Source organism: Cervus elaphus, chromosome 22 (genome assembly GCF_910594005.1).
Source record: "Cervus elaphus chromosome 22, mCerEla1.1, whole genome shotgun sequence".
NCBI classification, from domain to species: Eukaryota; Metazoa; Chordata; class Mammalia; order Artiodactyla; family Cervidae; genus Cervus; species Cervus elaphus.
The window spans coordinates 8,958,365-8,973,122 of NC_057836.1; the positions used below are offsets into that span (position 1 = coordinate 8,958,365).

Genomic DNA, 14,758 nt, shown 5'->3' on the forward strand with positions numbered 1-14,758 from the left:
AGAACAGAAGGACTAGGCAATAAATGGTGCTAAGACATTTGCTATCCATTTGGAAAACAATAAAGTTAGATCCCTACCTCACACCATATACAAAAATAAACTTCTGGAAGACATGGCATTGAAAGGAAAAAAGAATGTTTTTTTCTCCTCAATTGTTTATGCTGATTGCACACTGCAAATAATATTTTGGACATATTAGGTTAAGCAAAATATATCATAAAATTTTAAATAATAAAATCCTGGTGAATTAAAAAACATAAATGCAACAAAAATAACCACAAAAGCTTTACAAGAAAATATGAGGTATTTTTGTTAACTCAGGATAGGTAAGGCCTTCTTATATAAGACACATGAAATCCAAAACCTATAAAGAAAAAGGTTGACAAGATTGAGTATACAGAATCTCTACGAGATGAACAATAGTATACAAACAACAAATTACAATAAAGCAGAAGTGGGCAAACCTTTTCCATAAAGAGACAAAGAGTAAGTTTTTTTTTTCTTTCTGCAAACCACATGGTCTCTGTCCTAACAATGCGACTCTGCCACTGTAACATAAAAACCGTCACAGAAAACGGATAAACAAGTGGACATGGCTGTGTTCCAATGAAACTTTATTCACAAAAACAGGCCCAAGTTTGCCATCCCCTGTGATAAAGCATTTGAAACACATAAAACAGATACAACATAACCATCTAAAACATACTAAAATCTCTTATAACTCAATAAGAAAAAGAAGCCACTATCTAGGGGAATAAACGATGAAAGAATCACAGAAGAAATCAAAGTGACCAACATACAGGAAGAGATACTCACCTCACTAATAACAGGAATATATGAACAAAAATTACAGTGAGATCATTTTACATCCATCCAAACAGCAAACATTTCAGGGTTGATAATATTGAGTGTGGCGAAGGGTGAGTGCAAACAGACATGTTCATACGCTAGTGGTGGGAGTATAAATTGACACAACCTTTCTAGAGGGCACTTTGGTAACATCCATCAACAATTAACATGTAGACATGTAACCCAAATACATATGGTCCCCTGATGGTAATAAAGGCACTCTGTCAATTCAATGGAGAAAGGATGGACTTCTCCAGCAGCATTGCTGGGACAACTGGTCATCCACATGAAAAATGAATCTTGACCCCAACCACATGCCATACTAAAAATCATTTGAAATGGAATACAGACCTAAATGTGAAAGATACAAACAAGAAAGCTTCTAAAAGAAAACCCTGGAGGATAGTTCATAACCTTGGGTTAGAAAAAGATTTCTTAAACTGGATACAAAAAATAATACTAGAAAAGTAATTGAGAATCTGGTCCTCATTACAACTGGGGAGCTTCTGTTTATCAATCAAACGATACCATTAAGAAAGTGAAAACTGAAAAAAGACAAAAAGAAAATTAGAAAAGAAAAGAAAAAATACGGAAATACAAAGAATCTTTAAAAAGAAATAAAAATGGAAAAAGAAAAAACAAAATAAAAAATTTTAAAGGGGGAGAAAAGAGTGAAAACATAAAATTCAAATTGGAATCAAATATATGATATATGTCATAAGCATATATATATATATCCACTGAAGGACTCAAATCCAGAATATAAAGAACTGCTACAAATTTATAAGAAAAATAAAGGCAATTCAATTTTTTTTTTTTTTTTGCAATTCAATTTTAAAATGGCAAAAACCATACAGGTACTTCACATGAAGATATACCAATGGCTGATAAACACACAGACAAGTGCCCATCACCACTAGCCATTAGCAAAATTCAAATTAAGTTGCAAATTAAAACCACAGGAAGGCGCCACTGCACTCTCACTAGAATAGTAAAAATTAAAGGACTGACAATCCAAACATCGCTATAGAATGTGGGGCAACTGGAACTCCTTAGACTTTGCTAGCAAACATTCAGTGCAACCATCCTGGAAAACGGTTTAACAAAATTTACGAGCCAGTAAACACAGGCACTCCCTTCACCTGGCAATTCTTCTCCTGGGAATTTACCCAAAAGAAGGAACGGCCATATCCACCCAAAGACATGGGCAAGAATATTCATGAGTCATTGAACCAAAGAACCAGAAACCACCCACATCCAGAGGAGAATGGAAAAACACAACACGTCGTGGTGTGTTCAGTCAGTGAGCCTCACAGCAATAAAAAAGGAGCTACTGATACATGCAGCAACTTGGATGAACCTCACAGACCCAGGACCCTGAGCAAAAGACGCAGACACAGAAGCCTGTATGATTTCATCTAAAGAAACCTCAGAAACAGGCAAAGGGAGTCCATGGTGATAAAAGAGATCAGAATAGCGGCTATTTGGGGCGAGGAGGAGGGTGACAAGGAAGGGGCAGGATAGAGCCCTGTTGGGCTCTGTGAATTTCTCAGGGTAGATTTACACTGGTGCTTAATCCAGGGAAAGCCTCACTGAGCACCCCGAGCCCCACAGCACTTAATAGCTTGCCAGAGTGTACTTTATACCTTAACCAAAAAAGGCAAATAAAAAATGGACACAGAGGTTCAAGAGGGAGGGGGACATATGTATATCTATGGTTGACTTATATTGATATTTGGCAGAAACCAACATAATTCTGTGTTTATCTTTCAATTTAAAAATAAAAAAATATTTTTGTAAATGGGCACAGGGCATACCTCATTTTATTATTTTTAAAACATTTATTTACTTATTTATTTGACTGCACTGGATCTTAGGTGCAGCACGTGGGATCCTGGATCTTAGTTGTGGCATGTGGATCTTTTTAGTTGTGGCGTGTGCAAACTTACTTGCGGCATGCAAAATCTAGTTCCCCGACTGGGGATCGAACCCAGGGCTCCCTGCATTGGGCATGTGGAGTCTTAGCCACTGGACCACCAGAGAAGTCCCCATACCTCATTTTATTAAGTTTTCCTTTATTACACTTCTTACAAAGTGAAAGTTTGTGGCAACCCTGCTTCAAACAAGCCTATCAACACCACTGTTCCCACAGCATCTGCTCATTTTGTGTCTCTGTGTCGTATTTTGGTAATTCTTGCACTATTTCAAGCTTTCATTGTTATTATGTCTGTTGTGGTGATCTGCAATCAATGATCTTTGTTGTTGCTACTATGACTCACTGAAGTCTCAGCAGAGATGGCTAGCATTTTTTGGCAATAAAATATTTTCAGCTGGGGCATGTTCTTTTTTATATACTACTGCACAGTTAACAGAATCCAGACAACTTGCCCGGTGGTTCACACTCCCAGTGCAGGGGGCCTGGTTAGGGAAGTAGGTCCCTCATGCTGCAACTAAGAATTTGCATGCCGAAACTAAAGATTTCACATGCTGCAACAAAGATCGAAGATTCCGAGTACTGCAACTAAAACCTGGGGCAGCCACATAAATAAAAAGAAACATTAAAAAAAAAAAAAAACAGACCACAGGATGGTGTAAACATAACTTAACATGCACTGGGAAACCAAAAAAATCGTATGACTCACTTTATTTCCGTGGTCTGGAACCGAACCCACAGTATCTCAGAGGTGTGTCTTACACTGCCACTAGCAATTATGAGTCTAATCATTGATCACACAAGGGCATACAAAGATGGCAAGCATACGCAACGCTCCCTGCAGGCTTCCACGTAAAAGCAAATACCTGGTAACCACACAAAGTCCATCAATAGAAGCCGGATCACTGAGCTGTGGTCATTTGTGGAATAAGAAACACTGATCTAAGACACACTCAAGACACATCGCCAAAGCAATTCTCATTTTTAAAACCTGTCTGGGGTGTAAATAGTCGTGCGTGTGCATTAATGCCCAGACAGAATCTGCCAGAAGGGAGCAGATGCTTTGCAGAGGACACGAGACGGAGCCCTGCCACTTCCTAGCTGGGTGGCATCGTCTTGCTCATCAAGAACCCTCCATCTGACCATCTTGGCTTGTGTGCCTGGGGCGTGCTTTGTGCACACTCACTGGGGGGTGGTCATGGTAGGCTTTGGAGGTCCTGGAGCAAGGTTCTCCTCTCTCAGACTCAGTTTCTGGGTCTCTGCTTGGGGTCAAAAGTCAAGCACCACCACCACCACCCGTGTCACACAGGAGCGTGTCATCCTTGCTAACCAAATCAATAAACTGGACTAGAGATGCCCAGCAACCCTGAAGATAAACTCACAAGTGAGACAGGTTCAGACAGAGACAGTGCCAAGAAAATCAAGCAGGATAATGTTTGGGGGAAAGGGGTGGTAAGGGAAGGCCTCCAGGAGGAGGTGACACTGGGGTTGAGCTGGGTGAATGAGAGGGGGCCACCTCGGGATGAACGAGGAAAAGATCCATGGGGGACCAGGGGGGCCTGGATGTGACCTGAACCCCCAAAGCTGAGAGCTCACACCTGCCCATCTCCATCTGTGCAGGCCAGAACAGGAGCAGCAGGGCCCGCCCCTTCCAAATGATTGACACTGAGTGCTCCCCTCCCCCACACACGGCCCTGACCCACAAGGGTGCCCCGCCCCTGATCTGCCCCCACAGCGCTCTGGAGGGAGCCAGTTCTTTCCCCAGGCTTCCCCCTGGCTCTCCAGCATAGCTCCATCCCCACAACCAACAGTCAGGTGGACAGGGAGGCCCAGCCTACACCTGTGCCCACCCCTCGATCCCCAAGGGCTGGAACCCCACCTTCTGCTGCATCCTCCCCCGAGCTGGGCAAGTGCCGCTGCTTGGGTGAGCGTGTCAAGTCACAGGATGAATGAAAATGCTCTCCTACCTCTGTCTCCCTGGGGCCTGGCACACAGCAGGAGTGCACTTACACACATTAGTGAAACGAAATGAAAGCTTAGTCATGTCCAAATACATATGGCCATGTATGTGTACTCAAAGCCGCCGCTTACCCCTCCTCGCTGAGATGCTACAGATGTCCAATTTTTCCAACGACTCAACCCAACTTCTCCAAGAGCCACAGCTCAATTTCTGTTTACATAGCTTTGGACAAGCCTCTCTCTAGGGAGCTGTCCACCCCCACTGCTTTTAGACACACGTGGGCCAAATGCAAGCTGACCTTTCCCTGATGACTCAGAGTCACCGATAGGAATGTCTGTGCTGTAATTAGACAGCCAGGTTTCATGTCTGCTTTTGAGGTTTTCTATCTTGTTTTCCCTTGCTGTCATCACTTCTGCTTGGGACTTAGCCTCCTACCCAACCTCCTTCTTATTTGCTGCTTCCACTCTTTTGGTCCCAATTACCAAGTAAGTTGCTTCCTGCTTCCTTGGTGGCTCAGACTGTAAAGAGTCTGTCTGTAATGCAGGACACCCGGGTTCCATCCCTGGGTTGGGAAGATCCCCTGGAGAAGGGAATGGCAACCTGCTCCAGTATTCTTGCCTGAAAAACCCCATAGACAGAGGAACCTGGCGGACTACAGACCATAGGGTCATAAAGAGTCAGACACGACTGAGTGACTAACACTTTCACTTTCACACAGTAAGTTAAAACTATGTGTTAAGTAAGAGTCAGTAGGAGCTGAATTAGCATCTAAGGGCCTATCTTGGACCGGGACTTTGTGATAACAGTTTTGAGGGCTCTAAGGCCTTTTGCGCTTGTTCTGGTGTCCAGCCATTCATGGGAGACCTACCACCAACTCGCCTGGGTACATCCCTTAATCTCTCTGCTCCACCAGGAGTAAGGATGGGGAACAGGTGCTCAATAGGGAGACCTTCCTAACCTGGAAACATTCTGCACAAACAATGCCCTAAGTAAAGCTGGCCAGGGGTCCTAGGGCAGGGGTGGGGGGCTGCACTCACATGGTGAAGTTCTCCTCCAGGAAGCAGCGGTTTCGAAGCAGGCCAGCCCAGAGCTGCACGCCGATGATGCCAAAGATGAAGAAGACAAAGAAGCAGAGCAGGAGCACATTCCCCAGCATGGGCAGTGTGTCCAGGAGCAGGTTCACCAGGATCCGCATACCTGGGAGAGGGGAGGGTGGAGGGATTGGCAGACAGGGGCAGAGGGCCCAGAGAGGAGAGAGAGAGAGCAGGGTTAGAGGAACAGAGAAGGGGTGGTGAGAGGAGAGGTGGGACAAGTGGGCAGGGGCTCCTCACTGCCCTCAACCTGCTCAGTGGCCACCAGACAGACCTCCTCCTTGGTACCTGCCCCTTCTCCCAGAAGCCATGAATATGGCTCTGCATCCCGCTATACTTCCACTAGATCATGGGTGAATAAGCAGATATTTACGGAGCACTTTTAATGTGCCAAATGCTTTTCGGGGTAATGCACAAATACGAGCTCTTCAGTCTCCATGACAACTCTATGAGGGTGGTAATATTATCCCTATTTTATAGAAAAGGCAACCAAAGCTTCATAGAACTGAAGCTACTTGCCCAAGTTCACACAGATAGGAAGCAGCAGGGTCTGGATTTAAACCCGGTGTCCTGACACCAAGTTAGCACTCTTGCTGTAGCCCCCAAGTACCCGGAGGTCTGGGACTGAGGTTAGCTCATCTCCCTATTCCCAGCACCCACCCAGGATGGGCACTGGTTCCCTAATAAATGTGTCCTAAGTGTCCTTCATTTCTAGAACAGTTAGTGGTCCCCTGACCATGACAGGACACATCAGTACCAACCAAAACCATCCTGCTGACCAACCCCACTGCATGATGGAATCAGGCAGAGCTCTCAGAACCACCTAGAGAAGAACCTTGGCCTGCCAAGGTACCCGGACCTGGCCTGATGCCAGAGGAAGAGGACTTTTCCTTTCCTTAGAAATAGTTGCAATGAACGAGCCAAGCCAGAGGCAATAAGAGGAGAAAATGGGGAAATGAGAGAGGAGATAGATATCTCCAGGGAGCATGATGGGGTGACCTGAATGGGGCTTCAGGCAGGCATGGGGAGGGGGACAGAACATGTCAGTCACTTCCTTGGGAGATCTGACATCCCAAAACTCTGCAGGTAGGGAAGGCCTGTGGAAAACACATAGCCCCCGATAAAGAGAGAACAGGGTGCAATTCCTCACTCTGCTGGCCTCTGGGACCTGTGGGACCTTGAACCAGTCTTTTCCCCTCTTGGAGGATATGACCCCTCAGCAGAGGGGCCCAAGAAGACAATAACCATGCTACAAAGATTCCCCAGCTCAGGGCCCACACCAAAGTCTCAGCAAACTCTGGGGCTCCCACCCCACAGAGGAAGTGGAGAACAGGCTCAGCTTTTGGCACCACTCCACACACTTACCACTCTTCACATCTGTCTCCCCATTCTTCCCTTCTGCCCCACCTGCCTGAGCTGACCCATCTGCACCCTCCATGCCCTCTCTCCCCACGGGCTCCATCCCCCAGCTGTGAAAAGCACCTGCTCTCTCAAGTCTGGGTGATGTCATCCACTGTCACGACTTTGGTAATGGTCTGCATGTCACCCACTCCTCCTGACTCCTCAAGAAGATCCAGCCACCCCAGTTGCTGGAGAATCCATAGGAATGCAAGTCCCAGACAGGTGGGCCACCTTTGTGGCTTTGCCCAGCCCCTATTTCCCAGTCCTCTGAACACAGCATCACTCTTCCATTCCAGTTCCATGGTTTGGGTGGGCTGACATGGAGATCATATGACTCAGGCTTGGCCAATCAGCATAGTCTGTTTCCCTAGCCTCCGTGATTGGTCCAGGATGAGCATGTGACTCTACCTAAGACCAATGACAGTTGGCAATGAGACTTCTGATGGAACTACAGGAAAAGGGATGCTCTCTTGCTGCAGAGTTTACAAGTTGGGAGGAGTGAAGCCTGGAGTTGCTGGGGCCATCTTGCTTCCCAGGGATAGTGCCTGTCTGGGGTTGAAGCCAGCCCAGGGAAAGCAGAGCCCAGGGCAGAGAAGGGGCAATTTCTGATAACAGCTACTCTAGAACACAAATGTGGGCATGTCATCACCATGTGTACAAACTGCTGGCATTCTCATCAGCTACCAGGATTTGTGGATCCCTGGCAGGTGGGGGGAGGTCTCTGGAAGGACTATAGGAGGTCATTGAACCTTATGAAATTGCTGTAAAATATGCAAGTATGATGCCATGAATTTTTCTGGGAAGAAGGTCCACAGAAGTGTCTGTTGCTCCAAACAGTGTCAAGAGCTAGTGGGTCACCCTTGAGTGTACCCCACCCAAGATCCTGTGATTCCTGTGTACCCTCTCTAGCTTCATCTTCCTCTCTCCCTCCCTCTGTCCCCAGTATGCACCCTAAGTCTCAGGTGGCACTAGTGGTAAAGAACCCATCTACCAATGCAGTAGACGTAAGAGACGCGGGTTCGATCCCTGGGTCGGGAAGATCCCTTGGAGGACGACGCGGCAATCTACTCCAGTGTTCTTGCCTGGAGAATCCCATGGACAGAGGAGCCTGGAAGCCTGCAGTTCATAGGGTCACACAGAGTCGGACACAACTGAATTGACTTAGCAAGCACACGGGCACAAAGATACCATGGGATTTCACATCTTCATGCTTTTTTTACTCATGCTGTTCCCTCTTTCTAGAACACTCTTCCACCTCTCTTGTGCCTGGCAAACCTTTATTCAGTCACCATAGCTCAGTTAAGGATCTGCCTTCTCTCTGTGAAGTCTCTCTGTGACTTCCCATACCCCTTTTAAACCTATCTCTCGCTCATCTGTTCTGGGCCACCTTAGCACCTCTGACCTACCGTAGGCTGTCATGTACAGCTGTGCAGGTTGCATACTGCACAACCTTGAAGGCACCATTTACATCAACATCTATCTTCTAACCCTGATATATAGTTATCCATTTACTCTCCTGTTTTTTCCACTGGGCTATATGCTTCTGGAGATAGGGTCTTTCTGAGTCACCTCAGTACTCCCAGGACCCAGCAGGTCCTGGCCCAGAGCAGAGTTTCAGCCAGCATTTATTGAATGACTGCTTGTGAATGAACAATGTGCTAAATCATGGGGAGGGGGTGGAATATTGGAGAGGGGAGGATGAAAGGATGATGACAAGGAGAAGAGTGGCTCTGTCCAGATTTTTATTTATTCCAGGGGCGATGGCTGAGGTAGTTATTAACGAGGATAATTATTTGGGATTTGCATCACGAGCTCTGTATGGAGTGATTTCCAATCAATAATTAATGCTCACCCCCATCCTCCCACCCCACAAAACTAGGTCAGCCTCCTCTTGGGAAAGGCAGTGGGGCTCTCTTGCAGGCTCCTGCTCTTCAACTGAGAGCAAGCCAGGGTGAGTGAGGGCTCAGTACCCCACTCCCCCCACATCCGCCCCCACAACAGGGGGTGTGCAGAAGAGGGAAGTGAGAAATCAGAGCAATCAGCCTGCAATCCATCCAAATGTTAAGTCAGTCAGTCACAGGCCTTTCTGGTGCCCCATCATTCATTCATTCATCAAACACTTACAAGTACTGTTGCATACCAGGCACAGTGCTGGGCTCGTGGGAAATCCCAAATCCCATTTTTCACCCCCTGCAGAATTTGCAGTCTGCCAGCAAGGGGACAGGGGACCTCAGCATTGGGGAAAGGGATGAGGCCTGGGGAGTAAGGGAGCTCCAGGCACATCGCAGGAGGAGCTGACTCGAGCTGGGCCCTGCAGGATGACAGGAGCGGTGGCAAAGTCATGGAGGAGTGACCAGTCAGAGAGGGCATCCGGGAGTCTCTGCTTGGGAGATTTCTAAGCAGGCTGAGCCCTTGATCAGCTCTTGACTTTAAAGCCAATGGAACAATCTTGGAGGACAGGACAGAGGCGGGAGGCAAGCATGGAGGGCCAGGCAGCGGCCCTGAGAAGCGGTGGGATCAGAGAGACCTGGAGGAGGCACCTCTGCACCATCCCAGCCTGGCTGCTCCCGCCTGCTTCCCCCCAGGGCCCAGCTGTTGTTGCTCAATTAATTACATTTCCCAGCTCTCCAGGACATTGAAATTCTGAAAAGCTCCTGAGAACCTGCCTGACCGCCGGCTTCCCGGAATGGCAGCCCTGTCTCTCCTCCCCTCCTCCCTCCCCTCTGCTGAGATGAGCCCCAGCTCACTTCACAGCCCCCCTGGGGCCCAGGGAGCCCCAGGGCCACAGAGCCAGGGCATAATTAGCTAATTAGGGACTCAGAGCAAGTTCATCGCTTCCGCGCTGGGGAACAGGGGCCACAGGATTAGGGAGCCAGGAAGGACCTCACGAGGACCCAGCTAATCCTCCTTTCAACGCCCACAGTCAAGTAATTAGCTCAAGCAAGTCGGAGGGTTCCGCCATGCCCTTGATTCCCCTGGCAACCGATACAGGAGAGAGAGACAGAGAAAGTGAAACAGAGAGAGAATTGTAGACAGAGAACAGAGGTGGAAAGAGAGGCAGAGACTGCCCTTAAGACCCATCACCATCTACCTCAGACCATCTTTTCTGCTCATCTTTCACACCTCTCTTCAGCTAAGGCCTCCTCCTCCAGGCAGCCTTCTCTGACTCTCACCCCCAGATACTTAGAAGGCTTCCTGCCTCTCTGATGAGTGGCTCTCCCTTTTCCTCTCTCGGGATGAGATTATCTGGTTTTGGTCTCTGTGACTCTTGAGCCTTGGATGGAGACCAGGTGGGCGTTGATGAGGGCAGGTTGTAGGTGACCCATGAGTGTGGCTTGGAGCCCTGCTCCCCTAATTAAGATGGTAGAGGACCCCAGAGTCCTCAGAACATCCAACGAACCCTTTCTCTGATGAGCAAACAGAGCACCAGCTCAGGCCAGGACACCTGGGTGCCAGTTCTGCTGGGCAGCCTTGAGGCAGAGCTTGCCCTCTCTGGGCCCCAGTGGCCTCAACTACAGAAGACAGTGGGTCCTGTCCAGCCTCAGGAAGACCCCCAGGCCAGAACACCTCAGATCAGGGTGGAGGGGATGCCCCCAAAGTCAAAGCCTCCCACTCCAATGGGGAAAGTGTAAATCCTTGTCCCACCCCCCCCCAATGACAGGACCCCCAACCATCAGGCTCCAGTCTGTCACAGCCTCATCCCCCCTGTCCATGCCACACCTGAACCTGCTGCTCCACCAGACTGCAGGCACACCCAGCACGCCCACTTCCCACCTGTGCATTGACCCCCATTGACCGCCCCCCGACTCTCTGCCACAGGGGGTTTCTTTACTACTGTGCTGCTGAGAGCAGCGCCAAGTTCACTTCCCAGGGCACAACGGGGTCCGTGCTGGAGCCAGACTGACCCACTTCCAGTCCCTGGGAAGCCCAGGTTCTGGGTCACTGCCGGGCCCTCGCACATGCTCACTAGGCCATCTCTCCTCCATTTTCAGAGCTCTGCTGTGTGGTCACCTCTCCTGGATCCCATGGCTGGGATCGTGCCCCTGCAAGGAGCTGCCACATCCCCGTCCGCCCTCCATCACACCACTTATTACGCTGTCATCCTTCATCACAGCTCTGTCCTCCTCTCTCCCTGGAAACCAGGAGTGCAAAGCCCACCGGGGGTGCTCTGCATCCCCCAGTCCAGCCTGGGGCCCAGGACAGAGTAACCCCTCTGAGGGGGGCAGCCTGAACGAATGTAGGAGTGATGGGCTGGGTGGATGGATCCGTTCTACAAATGTTGAGCGAGGGCCAACTACATGCCAGGCACTCTTTTAAGCTCTAAGGATATATCAGTTTAAAAACACATCCACAAAAACAGATCAAACCCTTGCCCTTGTGAAGCACACATTCTAGGTAAGGGTAGGAAGAGGAAAGGGCTTCCCCGGTGACTCATCAGTAAAGCATCTGCCTGCAATGCAGAAAACATAGATTTGATTCTGGGGCCAGGAAGATTCCCCTGGAGAAGAAAATGGCAACCCACTCCAGTATTCTCGCCTGGGAAATCCCATGGACAGAGAAGCCCGGCGGGCTACAGTCCATGGGGCCGCAAAAGAATTGGACACGACTGAGCATCTAAACAACAATCGAGATACAAAGAAACAGCAAACATGATAAATAAGTACATTTCTTCCTTTGTTGGGTGGTAAGTGCTACAAAAGCAAAGAGTAGACTGGGGGAGGGGCGGGAGAACCAGGCTGGGGCTGGGGGTCCAGCTGGTATAAAGCGGGGGCTGGGTAAAGCCGCCCTGCCAAGACGCACGGAGCAGCTGTGTGCCCACTTCGGGGAGAGCTCTCCAGGAGAGGGAGGAGCCGCGCAAAGGTGGGAGGGCAACAGGGCTGCCTGCAGGACAGCGTGTGGCTCCAGCTTTGACCGGCGCTGAGAGTCGCGGGTAGAAGACAGACGTGGTCTCCCGGCTGCTGAGGAAAAAACGACTGTGTGGGCTGGGGCCGAAGAGGGAGGCCATTAGGGACCCCAGCCTGCAGGATGGTCTACAAACACCCCTGTGTGGCCCCGGAACCCGCACACGCATCACTGGAAAGGGGGCCGGGCCTGTGGGCTGCACGGCCAGGAGGCTGACAGTGGCCACTGCCTCCCGAGGGCACCCCCTGCCTTCCCCTGGGACTGAAATGGGGAGCCCTCGGGGCTTCCCTGCTGACTCAGATGGTAAAGCGTCTGCCTGCAATGCGGAAGACACATGGTTCTATACCTGGGTCAGGAAGATGCCCTGGAGAAGGAAATGGCAACCTACCGCAGTGTTCCTGCCTGGGAAATTCCATGGATGGAGGAGGCTGGTGGGCTACAGTCCATGGGGTCGCAAAGCATCGGACACAACAGAATGACTTCACTTTCTTTCTTTCTTTCTTTCTTTTAAGGGGGTGCCCAGGAGAGACATAGGCTCCTGCCCGGTGCCCTCCCTGCTGAGGTTGCCCACGCCAGATGCTGGGACTGGGCACTCTCCAGGGACTCTCCAGGTGGGGACCGGGCCTTTGGTCCACCTGCTTCACTTCAAGCCACCTGGCCTGGCCCAGCTCTCGCTCACCTGCCATCCTGATAACACACATCTGGCTGAGGTCAGATGACGTGTCAGTGGAGAGGGACGTCATGGCAGGGTTCTGGAGGCATTCCGAAGGTTGAGTCGGGGATAGGATATGGGTATGAGTGGAATAGAGGAACCGGGGCATCTCCAAGGTTGGGGGCCTGAGTCCAAAGGCACATAGCAGCCCTCAGTGGAGATGGGGGTCTGCAAGGACATGTGGAATTGGGGGTGCCTGGTGTACACCTGTGTGAAATCAGATCTCAGGGTCTGGGGTTCAGAGGGAGAAGTATGGCCTGGAGCATCACGTGGGTGGCATCAGGGTAGAAACGGTTTGTAGGTGGCATTTTATTTTTTAATTTTTTGGCTGCACTGATGGAGCTTCTCAACCTTTTCACCCCTTTCTTGCCAGCGAGCCCCTGGACCAGGCCCTCTGCCCTAAGGAGAGCTGGGCATCAGCCAGACAAGGGCCCCTGGTGGCAGCGGGGCACCCAGGAGGTGAAGGGGGTGCACTTCCTGACAGGCCTCTCCCCTGGAGGTCTGGGGTGCTCTCTGCAGACAGGAGCTGTCAGCCCAGATTAGCACGGCCGCTCTGCCAGGCCAGCTCAAGTAGAAAGAGCCGAGTTCGTGCCAGCCTCTGCCAGGGGCCCAGCCCGCAGCCAGGAGGAAGGGAGTAGGCCTGGGGCAAGGGGCCGCGAAGCAGCGGCTGGCCCTGGGGCCCCCCTCTCTCCCTGGTCTGCCCAGGTCAGCAGAGGCTGCTGAGCAGCTGGGAGAGGCCGTGTGCTGCTGCTGCCACGGCCAGTGCCAACTAATCAGAGGCACAGTGGGTGCCCGGGAGGCCGGGCCAGGCAGCATACGGCCGGGTGGCCAAGGACACAGCTGCTGGCCCCAGCCCCGAGGGGAGGGGCCTGAGGACTGAAGGGGGGCCCCAGTGCCCACTCCTGAGACGAGAAGCAATGCCCGCACAAGGGGGTCTGCGGCACTGTGCCCTCCACCCCGGGGGAGGCCTTGGTTCCTCCCCAAGGCAGTCAGTGCTCACACCCTGGAGGGGGGGTGGCACCAGGCCTGTCCTGCTGAAGGTCCCCAACCAGACCACGGCCCCTGATGTCCTCTCACTCATTCTTCCAAAGTCTCTTGCCCACTCCTCTCTGAAGCCTCCTCAAAGTACGGTGTTGGGAGCCCCTCCCCTCAGCCCGGCTGCCCCCATTAGGGCACCTGGCCCCAGGCCTACAGCTGCCCAGCTTGAGCATCTGCCTACAGAGACGGGGCGGCATCAGAGCCTTCTCCATGATCCCCACGTCTGACCCAAGGCCTGGCTCCGTGGCCCCATTGCGGATGCTCCTCTGGATGAATGGATGAAGGAATGAACACACAGGCAGTGGCTCTCTCTCTTGATCTGGTGTCCTGGCCAAGAATCACACCCTCCTGATGTGTAAAGCAGAATTTGACCCAGTGCAGAGGCAGAGCGGGGAGGAGAGGGCTGCCCTCACCCCATCCCCACCCCAAGCATCTCTCCTCTCGCAGTCCTGGCTGCTCTTTCCTGTTCTCATCAGATGTTCTGCCCAGATGTTCTCCAGCCCACCCCCATCTCTTCTGAAAGGAGCAGCCCTGGGGAAATCGGGCCCCTGGTCAATGTCTTCTCTTTTCTCTCCCCACCTCCCTCCTTCCCTCCCTTCCTTCCCAGGTGGCTGCCAGACCTTTCTTCTTCTTCAGCTGCGCCCCAAGCCCCACTGAACACACACACAAACTGAAAGTGCTGAGATTCTCATGCAAGCTTTGTTTTCAGGCACCCCAGCCCTGTGCCAACAGATCTGGAATATGACATGTGGAGTATGAGACGCTTCCCCGGTGGCTCAGTGGTGAAGAATCCACCTGTCAATGCAGGAGACGTGGGTTCAGTCCCTGGGTCTGGAAGACCCCCTGGAGAAGGAAATAGCCACCCTCAACAG

General features: G+C 50.9%; 1 protein-coding gene across 1 annotated transcript in view; it reads right to left on the reverse strand.

Moving 5' to 3' along the window:
• The window catches only part of CACNA1I (calcium voltage-gated channel subunit alpha1 I), a 121,439-nt gene that overhangs the window by 51,063 nt on the left and 55,618 nt on the right, over positions 1–14,758 (reverse strand). The window contains 1 exon segment of the mRNA XM_043882136.1: positions 5,780–5,939. Within this exon segment, the coding sequence (XP_043738071.1) occupies positions 5,780–5,939 (160 nt within the window).